The sequence below is a fragment of the Sinocyclocheilus rhinocerous genome, unplaced genomic scaffold (genome assembly GCF_001515625.1).
Source record: "Sinocyclocheilus rhinocerous isolate Xijiao unplaced genomic scaffold, SAMN03320098_v1.1 scaffold558, whole genome shotgun sequence".
Lineage (NCBI taxonomy): Eukaryota > Metazoa > Chordata > Actinopteri > Cypriniformes > Cyprinidae > Sinocyclocheilus > Sinocyclocheilus rhinocerous.
In genome coordinates, this window is record NW_015634502.1 from 1,918,556 (window position 1) to 1,933,381 (window position 14,826).

The 14,826-nt window shown below is 38.2% G+C and overlaps 1 protein-coding gene across 3 annotated transcripts in view; it reads right to left on the bottom strand.

The window, feature by feature from the left end:
• The window catches only part of LOC107745806 (casein kinase I), a 68,490-nt gene that overhangs the window by 2,364 nt on the left and 51,300 nt on the right, over window positions 1–14,826 (bottom strand). For 2 of the 3 annotated variants that reach the window (XM_016559808.1, XM_016559807.1), the window contains exons 3-10: window positions 12,338–12,407; window positions 4,942–5,090; window positions 4,510–4,744; window positions 4,138–4,223; window positions 3,346–3,430; window positions 3,108–3,256; window positions 2,881–2,961; window positions 983–1,084 (exon numbers count right to left, since the gene is read on the bottom strand). In XM_016559808.1, coding sequence (XP_016415294.1) covers window positions 983–1,084; window positions 2,881–2,961; window positions 3,108–3,256; window positions 3,346–3,430; window positions 4,138–4,223; window positions 4,510–4,744; window positions 4,942–5,090; window positions 12,338–12,407 — 957 coding nt within the window. The remainder of the gene's footprint in view (window positions 1–982; window positions 1,085–2,880; window positions 2,962–3,107; window positions 3,257–3,345; window positions 3,431–4,137; window positions 4,224–4,509; window positions 4,745–4,941; window positions 5,091–12,337; window positions 12,408–14,826) is intronic. The other variant, XM_016559809.1, reaches the window with a different exon arrangement.

Here is a 14,826-nt window from a genome sequence, read left to right on the forward strand (position 1 = left end):
CCTGACATGCTGCTTCAACACTAACTGCGGTTACTGAAACCACGCCTTCTTTCTTTGCGTGCTCATTTGGGCCGCATTATGCAAATATTTCCACATAGTGAGGTAGATATGTGGGGCGTGTTTAAACGAGGCGTTTTAGGAGGGCGTGGACCAGTCTTAACTTTTATAAAGAATATCTTTTTGGGTTTGAGACTTTACTCTTTGCAACTTTAGGGATCTTATCTATCCACGAACAGCTTGTAACACTCCAAAGAGAAAGGAAAACTTGAAATCGCATCATATGACCCCTTTAACACAAAAACTAAATTGTAAAGACAAATTGAAAACAAAAGAGAAGTCAAAACAAAATTATAACTTCAAAACTATAATAACCCTATGCTGAGGATTATTATATTCACAAGATATAATTATCTTAAAGGCAGGGTATGTGATTTTTCAAAAACACTTTAGAAAACTGATTCGGGCCGAATAGCAAAACAAACTTGTAGCCAATCAGCAATAAGGGGCGTGTCTACTCGTGATGTGGAGGAGAGAGGGGCAAGACCCTTTTGGGGTAGGGGCGTGTTTGTTTTGGTGATTTCAAATATCAACATTGGCTACCAGAAATCACTTACTCTGCCTTTAAGATTTGAGATGAAAAACACCAGATCTGTGTTAGACCATGGGATATCATTCTAAAATCCAACACTAGGTGGCACATGTGTCTCATCATGTGCCTTACAAATACACCACATTAGAGTTTCTCTTTTGAAATCTATCAGCATCCATTAGATCCTATCACACCGTGAGCTGCTCTCCAACTAAAATGCTTGATAGCTTCTATTTAAAACACATGGTATCTCCAAGGAACGGCACTGTCGCCATCTGTAGTGTGTTCAGAGCCTAAAGGAGCAAGCTGAGCGTCACAGATGAATGAGTGTGCGAAAGACAGAGAGAAACAGTCACGCTCACTCAAAAAGCAACACCACGGCGTAAGCAGTACCTGCACTGAGCCCCCCAGCCTCTCGGCCGTGAGATGCGACCCCAGAGTCTCCTTATTGGTCACTGGAGTGGGCTGGGACTCACTTCCTTTGGGCTCGGGTGACTGATCGACAGTGGAAGAGCATTTTGGGTGGGGAAGCATGGAGGGTGGGACAGGGTGAGATGGATGGAGATTTTGAGGTATGATGGGAAGGGGCCGGTGGGTGAGTAAACACAAACAAACGAAAAATAAAACATTAAAAAGAAGACATCTCACATGCAGAAGCTTGCTCAATTACTAAGATAAAAGTTATAAGTGAATGACACAAACTAATGGAAATAAAGAAAGAAAAAAAAAAAGAGTGAGAAAAAATAAACAAACAAATGAACATCCCAGCAAACATGCAGAATTAAGTAAGGCTGCTATTAGAAATCAATGTGGGTTTTCACAAATAATGACATGAACACTACCATTATATCTCTTTCAACGTTGTTTTTTAAAGACATGCAAGCACAAGCAGAGGGGCACATACAGATACAATAATCTTCCACCAGACTTTTAAGCTCATTTTATGCTCATGTAGCATGAAATGAATGCAGAGATACTCATCGCCAAGGGTTAAACTGGGATTTTGGAGTTGGGGCTACCTTACATTTTTTTAAAAAAACAAGCAAAATTGCAATTGTATGTTAGTGAATGCACATCAGGACACATTTGATAGATTTGATTTAAAGATGTCACAGGAATGGAGGGATGAGCCATAATAAAATCTGAATTTCCAGGGTGGCATTCTATGCTGCACTGAAGAACACTGTCTGTTTGTTAGTGGATGTATATTAGTAACAGGGGCACATTTTGGCTACATTTTATTTTGTGATTTCATTGGGACATGGGTGAGCAACAAAGAAATGGTGTATGTGCCAGAGTTACATAATGACAGCAAGAAGTCCAGACAAGGACTAATTAAAAAAGTAAACTACCATTCAAAATTTTGGGGTCGATAAGAGATATTTTTCGAGAAGAGATATTTTTCAGCAAGGATGCATTAAGCTGATCAAAAATAACAGTAAAGTCATTTATAACGTAACAAAATTTCTATTTCCAAATAAATGCTTGTTCTTTTGAAATTTCTTTATCAAAGAATCCGGAAAAAATGCATCACAGTTTCCACAAACATTAAGCAACACAACCATTTTTGTCAACGATAAGAAAGGATCACGTGACTGAAGACTGGAGTAATGGCTGCTGAAAATTCAGCTTTGACATTACAAGAATAAATTACATTAAAATAGAAAACAATCTAGAACTCTAATAATATTTCGCAATATTACTGTTTTACTGTATTTTAGATCAAATAAATGCAGCCTTTGTGAGCATAAGAGACTTCTATCATAAATATTTAAAAATCTTGCTGACAACAAATGTTCGAAAGGTAGTGTATCTAGACAAAAGAAGAAAAGGGAGAATCGGTATTGAGGAATTCTTGTCCTGTCCACATTGTCACAATCATCCAGATATCAGGACAAAAACAGATCCAGGAACATGATATTCATGGACTTTCACCATATGGTTAAAGTCAGAACATTTATGCCCTACAGAAAGTGAAGACAGTGCTGATACTGCCACTGATTTTGATTCAGCAGCAGGGAACTTTGTCTCTAAGCAAGTAAAACAGATTTGTTTACATCAAGCAAGACACAACTAACCAGCCTTCCATCCCACTAATTAATCACATGATCGAAGTTCAGAAACTGCATTGCACAACTGTAACATCACGCAAAACCTGAGCAACTCCTTTAACAGCTTTTCTTCTGTCATCAATGTGTATGGCCAAAAGCATCAGGGCTTATTCTGATTGGTCACATATCCAAAGAGGAAAAGTGGGCAGAACACTCACCTGGAGTGTGCACCCAACTCACCTGGTTTTTGGTCTGTGGTTGTGCTTTGTCTCTGCTGCTTGGCTGGGGTGTGTCTGTGGGGATGGGGCCTATGGGTGTAGGCTGTAAAAGACAACAATGATCTCACCGTTAAGCATGTCTCACACACGCATACATGATAACCCAACGTAGCATGACAAAGGCATTTGACAGTTGAAGTACACAAGAAAGGCATTGAGGAAGTGTCTGTGGAGGAACCAAACACTCACTAGAGGCTTGCCGACCCAGTCGTACTCGTAATCAAAGATGTAGCCGTTCCTGTCGAAGAGGTCTGTGAAGAGCTTCCTCAGGTAGTCATAATCTGGTTTCTCAAAGAAGTCCAGTCTTCTCACATATCTCAGATAGGTCGCCATTTCCTCTGCAGTGTGTAAAAATAGGAATGGCGTTAGTTAAGGGAAACACTTCACATGCTACTGTGCTTGACATGACCGAATCGATGGCACTAACCTGGGAAACTTTCACATAGCACTTCGATCGGCGTAGCTCGCTTGGTGTCGCCAATTTTCTGGTAACGTTCTTTCAATGTGTCTGCCTGTATGGAAAACACACACCTTTATGGGATTTCCCACCCACAAACTCCTCATGAAAGACTAAAACTGGCTGAAATGTAATTAAGCATATGCAACACACAAATCCAGGGCAAGATTTTGCCTCTGGCTAGCTTTATTGAATAGGCAATGACTCAACAATAGAAGATGGTTTTACAATTTTTTTAACATTTACTTTTTCATTCTCACCCTACTGTCATGAGCCTTCCATGTAATCTCTTTAAGTGATGAATTACACTTAGTGTGAGAGACAGCACTGCAGCAAGTAAGCGCTGAGCTTCTAACACCTGTGTGCACTCAGAATCAACCGCAACCACTACAGCCATGTGACTGATTGCTCTATGACACATGGCTGAGAAACTGAAGCACAACGTGAGCAGCTGATATCTGCACTTGTTGCCATGTCATCACACTTCTCGGTTACACTACTGTTCAAAAATGTATTTTTCATCAAATAAATGCATCCTTGGTGAACAAAAGTGACTTATTTCAAAAACATTAAAAAAAACTACCAACCCTAACATTTTCAGCAGTATTGTATATGTGCATAGGGGGAAAAAACCCAGAGGATTCCTTTATTAATACCACAAAAAAAGGTCACAAAGATAAAAAAAAAAACACTCCTACGTGAGGTGAAGAAATGAAAATGAAAAAAAAAAATTTCAAGAATGTGTGGTAGAAAAGTGCAAACCTTCAAGCCCTGCCAGGGCAAACTGCCTCTCAGGAAGTACATAAACATATGGCCCAGTGCTTCTAGGTCGTCCCTTCTGCTTTGTTCTGAGGAGGAAGAAAAACAACAACTGTTACATGTCATACTGAAATACGCAACAGGTACATTTTCGCTGTAAAATGAGACGGACGGCTATATTTAAAACTGCATGAATAAGTGGGTTACATAAATGTGAGTCACTCAGGAAAATGAAAGTATGTAATTAAAGGTGAGTTGCTGATTTTATTATTTTTCCTCTTCACCCAAGAAATCAGTTTAAAAAAATAAATCTAGAAAATTAACATTTTGGAAATACAAGGCTGGTTTTCATAGGAAAATGAAAGGAGTGCACACCTTTTCCCAAATGTGTGTTGATACTCATATATCGGGCAGTGCCAGTCAGGCTCTTATGCTCTCGGTATGGGATGTGTTTTTTGGTCTCGGGGTCTATGTATTCTTTGGCAAGCCCGAAGTCAATGATATGAATGGTGTGCTGCCTCTTGGACCCCGGCCGCCCCACCAAAAAATTCTCTGGCTTGACATCTCGATATATCAAGCTCCGCGTGTGAACGTACTCCATACGTGTTATCTGAAAAAACAAGGAAGATGCTGTTGAGGACATTCTGGACTAAAAACCCCACAAAAATATCCCACAAAAACATGCCAGAGCTGAACGATTCCTAGAAATCATATAAAAAACAGCCAAAAGAAATCCTAAATGTGTAGTAAGACAAACCAAAATTGCTGAAAAAAAGCTAACTCCAGGCTCTCTGACCAGATGCTTACCAGTTGAATAGCTATCATTAGGACGGTCTTAAGGGAGAAAGTGCGGTCACAGAGGTCAAACAGGTCCTCCAGACTGGGCCCAAGCAGTTCCAGAACCATAGCATTGTACTTCCCGCAAGGCCCGAAGTAGAAGACCTGAGGAACTCCCTCTGCAAAGACAAAATGTTCATTTAACAACCCAGTGAAATACAAATGTAGAATCTCAAATATCAAACTTTTGTTATGTTTTTGTCCTTTAGAGAAACTGTTTTGTATGATTATTTTCTTAACACCACCAAATGTTTAGCATCCTGTTCACAGCCAGTACAGGCCACCGTCTCCGACAGGACCCATAATGACAACACCTTGAACAAAACATTGCTAACAAGCCCTTGGAGAGAGGGCACATCATGCAATTCATTAAAACAGCAACTCTCACGCTCACAGAGTTTACAGAGGCCTGTAAAACAGCTGATCTTTCCCACATACATGGCACGTTCTCTCCCACAGTAACTACTCAGTGCACAGACTATGGGCATGAACCTGAAAGGTTAATGAAGGCGGGGCTGATGACTTGAACATCATTCAACAGAACTGTTTTGCTTCCATTGAAACTACACAGCATAGCAGGGGTGGGTGATATAACAACTAAAACTACATAGACTGGTATAAATTTTCTACTGCAATTATGCAAAACAGTGGTTTATGGCGGGGATTGAGCATTCAAAGAGCAAAAAGAGCTTGTACATGAAAGAAAAAAGGCTGTGTCCCCTTAGATTTTGATGCAAACATGACAACTAAAAATATCTATTTATTTATTTCTTTAGCTTAGGTTTAAATAAGCAATGACAAGCAGATATATTTAAATAAATCTAAATACAAAAATTAATATTCATGACAGTAGAAATAGGAAAAAAAAAGTTCAAATGTGTAAATATATGTATAAATAATTTATAATAATAAAATATAAATAAAATAGTATATACCAATGTATTATTATTATGGTTTTAAGTTATACATTTTTAATATATTTATCAATAATAAAAATGAATTTAATATATTTATTTTTAAGAATATTGTGCTATAGATATTTGCTTATACCACCCACCCCTAGCACCATAGTACAGCTTAAAGTTACAGACCAAAGCAAATAGTCTGGTGCAAATAGCAGGTGTTGAGCATAATTACTTTTCTGATGCCGTCTTTGAAAAATCAAGCATTGCTGTGTGACTCCACAAAACAAGACCTCAAGGACATACAGTTCTTAACTGCCTCCCATTGCCAATGTTTCCAATTCAATTTCTAGGTCGCCTGTGCCAAATCCCGCATGTGTGTGTTCTTCGGTCCAATGGTCAGATGCAGAGGCACATGAGACATACTGAGACAGCGAGCAGAGGAATACCCAGCTCCAGGGAGGATTATAGAAGGATTTACCTGATCTGGCAAACGTCATTCTCATGGGTGGGGGTGCCGAATACGCGCACACACCTGCCTGCACTTTAGCCGGCCGGATCCGTTTGGAAACCACATCGATGATGAATGTGCCCACGGCCAAAGTGTAGCCAGGAAGCTGACTCATCAAAGCACCAGATCCGAGGTTTAAACCCAACGCCAACTCGACAATCAGAAGGAGGAAAATTACAACCATGCGCAGCTGGATCACTTCCTTGAATTGCAAACAAGGCCATGACAGGTTTCAAATCATACCGAAGAAAATTAAATATTTTAATAATTATTATATAGGCAGAAAGCAGGGCTGTGAGAGGAGGCACAGTCCAATTTATCCATGCAGTATGCAAAAAAAGCTGCACAACAGAGAGGCATGTGATGAGCAGTAATTACAGAGGCCACAAAAAGTATTTGGACATGCAAGTCACAGCTCTCAATTAGGAATGAACCGATAATAACATTATGACTTATACAGAGAATTTGATATTTTTCCTTTTTATGTTATGGCAGATATCCGATAGGGTGCTAATGATAAATGAAAAGCATTCTGATAATGAAAAGCATTCTGAGCCAAGGTGCAATTACATGACTCAGCTGAACACACAAGCATAGTTGCAAGTTCTTCAGTGTTCTTCTTCATGAGCATTTGAGTGTGCAGTTAAAAACTAGATTACAGCAGCATCTGCTGTTAAAAGCTAAGCTCAGAATCGATTCCAGAGAGAATCGCGATGCATTCGGAATCAATCCATGAATCGCGATGCATTGATTTATCTTCACAGCCCTAACAGTACTATAGCAACATGAAATATTGATAAAATACAGTGATAACAAAAGTAATCTAAAAACAGGCAGAAACATCCAACCATGATTAAATATTCATTATTAGCTGATTAATATCAATGTCAACCGATATTGATAAATAAAAATAATAAAACATAGCAAATGCATACATGCATAAATAAAAACATAAAAATACAAACAAATCAATCAACCAATCAATCAATAGACTAATGCTGTTAGTCATCAGCATATCAGTTTTAGTAGATGTACAAAATTAGTTCATACATTTTTAAAAGTGGCTTAAGTGTCCAATCATCTATGTAGGCAGTCTCTGGCTTTATGGATTTTTTCTGCAGCACAACGTTGCACTATAAACACTCTCTGTGCAGCGACACCAAATTTCAACAAGGAGATTTTCTGCCATATCAAAACCCCACTCACTTACATCACTAACAGAGCCTGAGAGAAAACAACACAACTCATTGTTCATCAAACACATGTCCTCTCAGAGCAGACACACTGGAATGTCAAAGTTTAGCATACATGCCCGAGCGAAGGCTTGCATATTAAAGATTCAGCATGCAGCCGGAGAACAAAAAGGCCCTGATTCCATTAGCGGGACAGTGGAACAGAATCAGGGGCTGAAACGTGATCGTTCCGGCCGGCGCAGGTCCCAGTGTGACTCAGGAGATGAGAGGACTTGCGTTATTCCGCCCTGCTGCATAAAACATCCAAAGCCTGTACTGCAGAGAGTTCCATGACCCTTTCCCCCCAAATGTCAGAGACTGAACGCAACGATTGAAAAGCCACTAACCAAATCACAGTCACACCATCCAACTCAGCTAAAAAAAACTCAAGAGCTTTAATCTGCAGCACAATAGCAATTAAACATTTAAACAAAAGCTATTTAAAACAAGACACACAAGCAAGCCAGCAAATTCCCCTTCGCTGCACTTTAAAATGTCTCACGCTTTAAATAATTGACAGAGGCATAAAAATGTATGACATTTAAGGTACAAAACTGTTGATGGGCAAAGCAAAGATACTATTTATGATAAATGCAGCACTGTGGAATCATGGAACAGTGTGGCAATACGCCCCCAAGAAGTATCCTAACATGACCTGGACTCATTTTCCAGTACGGCAGAGAATTAACACTCTTCTTTAGCTGCAGGTTTAAGTGAGCAGAGGTTCTCTGGGGGCTTAAGACGAGTCTCACAATGGCAGATCCTCTCAAAGGATTCTCTGCTGGAAAAGCTGGAAGGTCTGGTTTAGTTGTCGCTCTCAGGCTTCATAAAACCTTTAGATCCAGATTTTACAACTGTGAATCACTGGATCCCACTGGCTTGCTTTGGAAAGTGAGGTTCACTTTGAAGTGATGGTTATGCATTACCAGAAAGTCTGGTTGTTTAAGATCCAGTGTCACATTGAAAATCATAGGTTGAATGTGCATTCATCTTTTATGCTGAACATCTCTTCACATTTTGAGCCTGGTGGTCGTTTGTCCATCCCAGTATATTGTTATATCCCATGTCTGTATCCTGAGAATTTAGGCCTTGGATTCAGGGTCAGGATAAATGATATGCACCAGCAAAAAGGCGTCAGAAAGGGAGAATAATCTAACACTCTGAAGCGCAAGACACATCAGTCCAGAGCAGAGAAGCAAAAAAGGAGCTAACAATTTAAGGATCAAGGCGTGACATTCTGGGCAATGTAAAATACACCAAAACACTACAAGGGACGGTTAAACCAAACAAAATAATTTTGTGAATTACTCCTATAATATACTTCTAAATCTATTTTATATATTTTTATGACAATAAATTTATGAAGGCTTTTTTAAAAACCATTTTAAGACCAATTAATGAAAATGTAATTGTGTTCCCTTCAATTTAACAAATAAATTGAAGGGAAGACAATACATCAATATGTTCTCTAAATACAAATCTATAGGGAGAACACAATGAGTTGTATTAGCAACCATGTGAAAATACAATTTCCAACAAATCTCCATTAGTTTTTATTTCATTAAAAAGTATATCAATATTTGTGTAAATGTCTAAAGATATTAAAATCAAGATACATTTACTTGGGAACCAAATTACATAAGATTAGAAGTAGTGATGGGCAATATCTTATCGTTTGCGATATACCGGTAGAAATTCTCCCCATGATAAGATTTAGTCTTCCTGCAATAATAAAGATAATGCCTAGTTGATGACATTTTTCTTTGTGCAACCTAGGGCTGGACGATATGGCCAAAATTGATATCACGATTAGGGCTGCAACTAACGATTATTTTGATAATCGATTAGTTGGACGATTATTATTTTCCCGATTAATCGGATTAAAACAAACAAATTTCTTTTTTTATTTTATTGACAAAAACACACTATTCCACATTTTCCCTTCAGAGATACATTCATATAAAACACCCGCGCCCTGTTATGATTTTGAAACGTGCAGTGCTCATGTTTATTCAACAAAGTCAAACGGCACAAATAAATCAATGTATGGGAAACTGGTAATGTATATCGAAATATCGGAAATGTGTTTAAAAATCATATCACCGTTATTGAAAAAAATTATATCGCGATACATATTGATATTGAATTATTGTCCAGCCCTAGTGCAACCCATTTGCAACTCACGTGCAAAGCAAAGACAAGTACAGCGAAAGGTGGACATGAAGCTGAGGATCGCTGAACGAGGAACTACCTCTACAATCTGGAGCTGGTTTGGTCAGGGTTGTACAGTATGATCAATTAGCATTTATAAATATACTTTATTCATATAAAAATACCAGAGATGGCTTGAAGAACACAGATAAACCATATACTGGCGCAATCGTATGTTTATTGTCTTCTAACTGTTTATCCTCTCTATCTGCGTTTATTTTGCTTCAACGATAACTGGCGGCCTTTGTCAATGTGATTTCCTGGAATGTCATAAGTATTACTTCTGTGAGTCTCACTTGTGGAGTTTCTGCTCTAAGGTGCCCTCTGTTGACGAGTATGAATTAAACAGACATTACATGTGTACTCACTAATGCGCATAACACCCTATTTTGGGTACAAATTAAAAAAATGCCTCTCTCTAAAGAATTTGAAGTAAACATATGCAAATCCATACTTATGGAGTATGGTGTAGAGAATTGTACAGCAGTTTTTTGTTTTTTTTTTGCTCTCAGTGGATGCATAAGATTTCCAGACAAAAATTAAGAAATTACTGTCATAGATTTTTATCATCATAATTTAATATTTTTTAATACAACTTAGACCTTTCTAATGATTTAAAGTTATAGTCCCCCTGCATGTTAACAGGTCACTTCTGCAGTTGTTTTGTAAAATATAATGATAATAATAACTATTATTATTATTATTAATATTATTATCATTATTATAAACACTTCCAATTTGTTCCACCATCTCAAACACAAATCCAAGTATGAAAGTAAGAAAGTCAAAAAGATGTGTGAGTATGAAGATGTGCGAAAAGACACCAATGTCAAGTAGGCCTAAAGTTTTATTCTTTTATGTAATTGGTTTATTTTAGGAGCCTGTCTGATGATGGGTAAGTTTTACTTTTAAACCAATGTTTGTGTTTCTCTTTTTATATGCAAGTAAAACGTGACAATATTTAGATGTGCCAAATACAAAATGACCAGGACAAACAACATACAAACATAGTGTTTGTGTTTCTGAGGCGATCAAGACAGCTTGCAGCTATCACTAGTAGCCAAAACAAGTGGTAAATGGCACTATATTTATATAGTCATTGATATCGTTATCGCAACAAACACCAGAAAATATTGTGATATAGTTTTCAGTCCATATTGCCCATCCCTAATTAGAAGTCTTGTTTCCTAAGAAATTGACCAAAGTGAGTTTATGATTAAATCAAGAACAAATACCTGCCAGTGTGGTAAGAAAAATCAACTTAATTCAAAATGAAAACAAGTTTCCATACCCAATTGATCTTCATTTTGCAACCCATGTATCTTGACTTAAGGATGTTTAGACATTTGAACTGGAAAAAATGCTGACAAAAATACTAAAGATATGAAGATATTGAAGATATTCATTCTTTGCAGTGCAAGCAATATTTAATGCTTTTATTTTAAGTTAAGATTTTCTGCTCTGATTTAAGACCTTTTAAGGCCTTAATGTGTGGAAGCGTGAATTAACACTTTTTAAGACTTAAAGACCCACAGAAACCCTGTAAATAGTCAAACAATAAAAGATAAATTATTATTCTTTCTTTAGCCTTGTGAAAGACCTGGATCAAAACAGCAGCAGCCATGATAGCCATCCATGTTTATTTTCTCTTCACGCACTACTGAACATATGGCTTTCTTCTAGAGAGGAATCAGTCACGTGCTGGACATACGATAATAGCAACCCAGCTGCGAGGAGTCGTGTAGTTATAAATATAGCGGGCCTGCCCTGCACGCCTGCACTTTCACTGGCTATTAATGTTGCAGGGGTGGCAGCAGTGGCTCCGGTGAGCTGGCAGAGGATCAGATACCGGCTCTGGAGACAGGCGTTCAGTGAATGAAATCATTGCATTGCAGGGTGTCTATGAGTCGATGTGAATTAGAGCTGCACTTCGTGCCAGTCAACCTTCCGGTTCAGTGATCAAATGGATGGAAGCACCAAGGATTTGTACAAGCTGCACGTCCTTTTTATTGTAGGGCTTAAAAGGATCGAAGTTCAGCCTTCTGGCTCTGCAACAATGTATGGTAATTACAATCAAAATGGCCAGGTGTAGCTCTCCAATCACACAGCTCAAGATTTAATCTGTTATAACTTCATTCATAAAGCAAATGATCATTTAAATCTGGGAGAGTGACACACTGAGGCATTACGCAATAAATAAGAATTGAACACAACCTTCTCATAGCAGACTTCCCCTCACCTTATACTAGTGCTGGGCGTGATATAAATTTTTGGTCATACCGCCCAGCACTACCTTATACCCTCTTAATCTCAACCCCATCTTAGACCCTCCTCCTTTTCACTGTCACTTGCTGCTGATGGGTGAAGCAGCCACATCAAAAGGTTGGAAATCACCGCCCCCACAATTCTCAGCACACAACTGAAGGATGATCAGTCTCATACAGGATGAGTAGGTAGCGGCTTTTCATAAACCATTTAACATACAATTCTAGAACGGCTGTGAGGTTTACCTGAATTTCCCAGCTGTTTATAAAATCTATACTCCAAATGGAGTTGAGGCGCTCTGGATTTGATTGGCTCCTGAAAGAGAAGAAACAGAAAAAGCTAGGCATTAGAGGATTACAGGAAATAATCAGAGAATCTCTCAAATATAACACAAACGTGACAATAATCCCTGGCTTCAGGCTAACACAAACTAAAGGTAATTTCAGCATCACATATTTCTCATCACTACACATATCCACCCACTTTTTTGCACATTTTCCAACAAGGCACATTTTTACCACTATGCACACTACTTGGGGTTGGTAAGATTTTAGTCTCTATGCTCACCAAGGCTGCATTTATTTGATAAAAAATATAAAAACAATAAAATTTAGATTTTTTTACAATTTAAAATAACTGCTTTCTATTTTAATATATATTTTAAGTGTGATTTATTTCAGTGATGACAAAGCTGAATTTTCAGCATCATTACTCCAGTTTTCAGTTTTCAATGTCACATGATCATTCAGATCATTCACATCATGATAATTCACTCTAATGCTGATTTGGTGCTCAAGAAACAGTTCTTATTGTTATCAATGTCGAAAAAAGTTTTTGTAGGATGCAGTGGAAGTCAGGATAGAAGTGATAATATTTAGTTGCACTGTGCATGCGAAAGTTTTATTTTTAAGAACAAACAAATAAATAAATAAATGCACACAATTAAAAGGAAATAATGGATAGACAAACAGGATATATAAAAAGTAAATCTAAGCAACAAAGGAAATTTAACAGAAATGTCAAGTGAGTTAGCGGTTTACATAATTTAAGACAAATCATTAAAATCTGTAAGAATACAGATGGCACAAGTGCTCTTTTAAAAACTGAAGTGGGATGGCAAAAGAGAAGTAAATGCCAACAACACGACTGTATCAGTTCTCATCGCCAAACTAGCAGCGAGTGTTCTGTCACCCTCCCACATTTTCTTTGTTATAAAGAAGCCATCCCTGCACCCTTTATAAAATTCAAGAGAGATTGCCTGGAAAAAACTTTCCAGTATTTAATGGCCTGTAACAGAGAACACAGTGAGTGAGTCCTCAATCAGGTGTCATGTTACAGAGACGTCAGAGTTCAGCAGCCAGGCCTCCCAATCTCCCAGAGCCTGCAAACAGCCAGCGCTCAGGGTTTAGCAGCATCCCTTCACCTGACCACAGATGTGCACAAACATGACCTTAATTGTGTAACGGTGGCCCTGTGATTAAAGCCTTTGGGCAGGCAATAAAAAAAATCATAAGTTCAATCTTAGGTATGTTATTGACCCATGAATCCAATAACACAAATATCATTGATTAATGCACTTAACCACAGGTAGCTCTAGGTGGATGTCCTATAATGCAATTAGTACACTGGGAGTTAAATTGGATGAAAAACATCTGCAAAAAATTACAAACAACACTAATATTTGATATAATATCAGAAATGTTTTATATCATTATCATTATACCTTTTACTCCTTAATCGCATTCTGTACACACATAATTCACTAAAATACAGGTAGTGACAACCACATTTACAGAAATTCTATGCAGTGTGTACGGAACCGAACCGAACAACTAGTTGTTAATGATGATGTCACGAGAAGCACGCCAATGTGCGTCATGTCAGTACGTCAGGTGTCAAGTGTTTACCTCAGATCTGACAGGATGGTGGAGAGAGGTGTATTGTGGTCGATGGTCAAGAGAGTGTAGGCTGTTCAATAACAGTTTAAAGAAAAAAACTAGATTACGATGCCTCTCCCGATGGCGATTTAATAACGTTTTGCAGATTTTTGCATGTCTTTGCAGTCTAATGTTTGTTTTGTGAGTAGCAGCTAACACAAAACTAGCTAATTTGAGGGCCTCTATTCTCTCTGAGACGCCACAATGTTGCTATGGCTACCATGATGCAATTCATGGCAGTTTCGGGAGTGAGTCGTGTTCCGTACACACGTGGAATTATACAGGACTCTACAGGACAGAATTATATACGTAAGGGATAATCAACGGCTAGCCGTGCATTAATGGATTTTAAATGCACGACGTGGAGGCAAAGAACCGCCCAACGTGAAGCAAAGTGCATTTAAATCCTTTAATGCACAGCTAGCCGTTGATTATCCTGCTTATTCCATGGTCATTTGCCAAGTTATAGACAAGTTAAAACTAGTATTGCTCTTTGCAGCACAATATTTGACTGAATGGGTAAAAATGACAGTTATTTTCGCCAGTTACGGCACGTTAGCGCTAGCATTCTGCCCGCTTCAAATCATACACAGAGATGAAATAGTGCGGTAAGACCACATTTATTTGAATGAATTATAGCATGTATTTCAATGAATTATCGATCGATCGTTTGAGAGAGAGAGAGAGACAGAGAGAGATGACAGTTGTGTGTAGCTGCGTGCTTGCGTGTCTCTCTGTACTAGGGATATGCCGGTATCAAATTTTCATGTTGCGATTAATTGCTAATGCTTTTATCA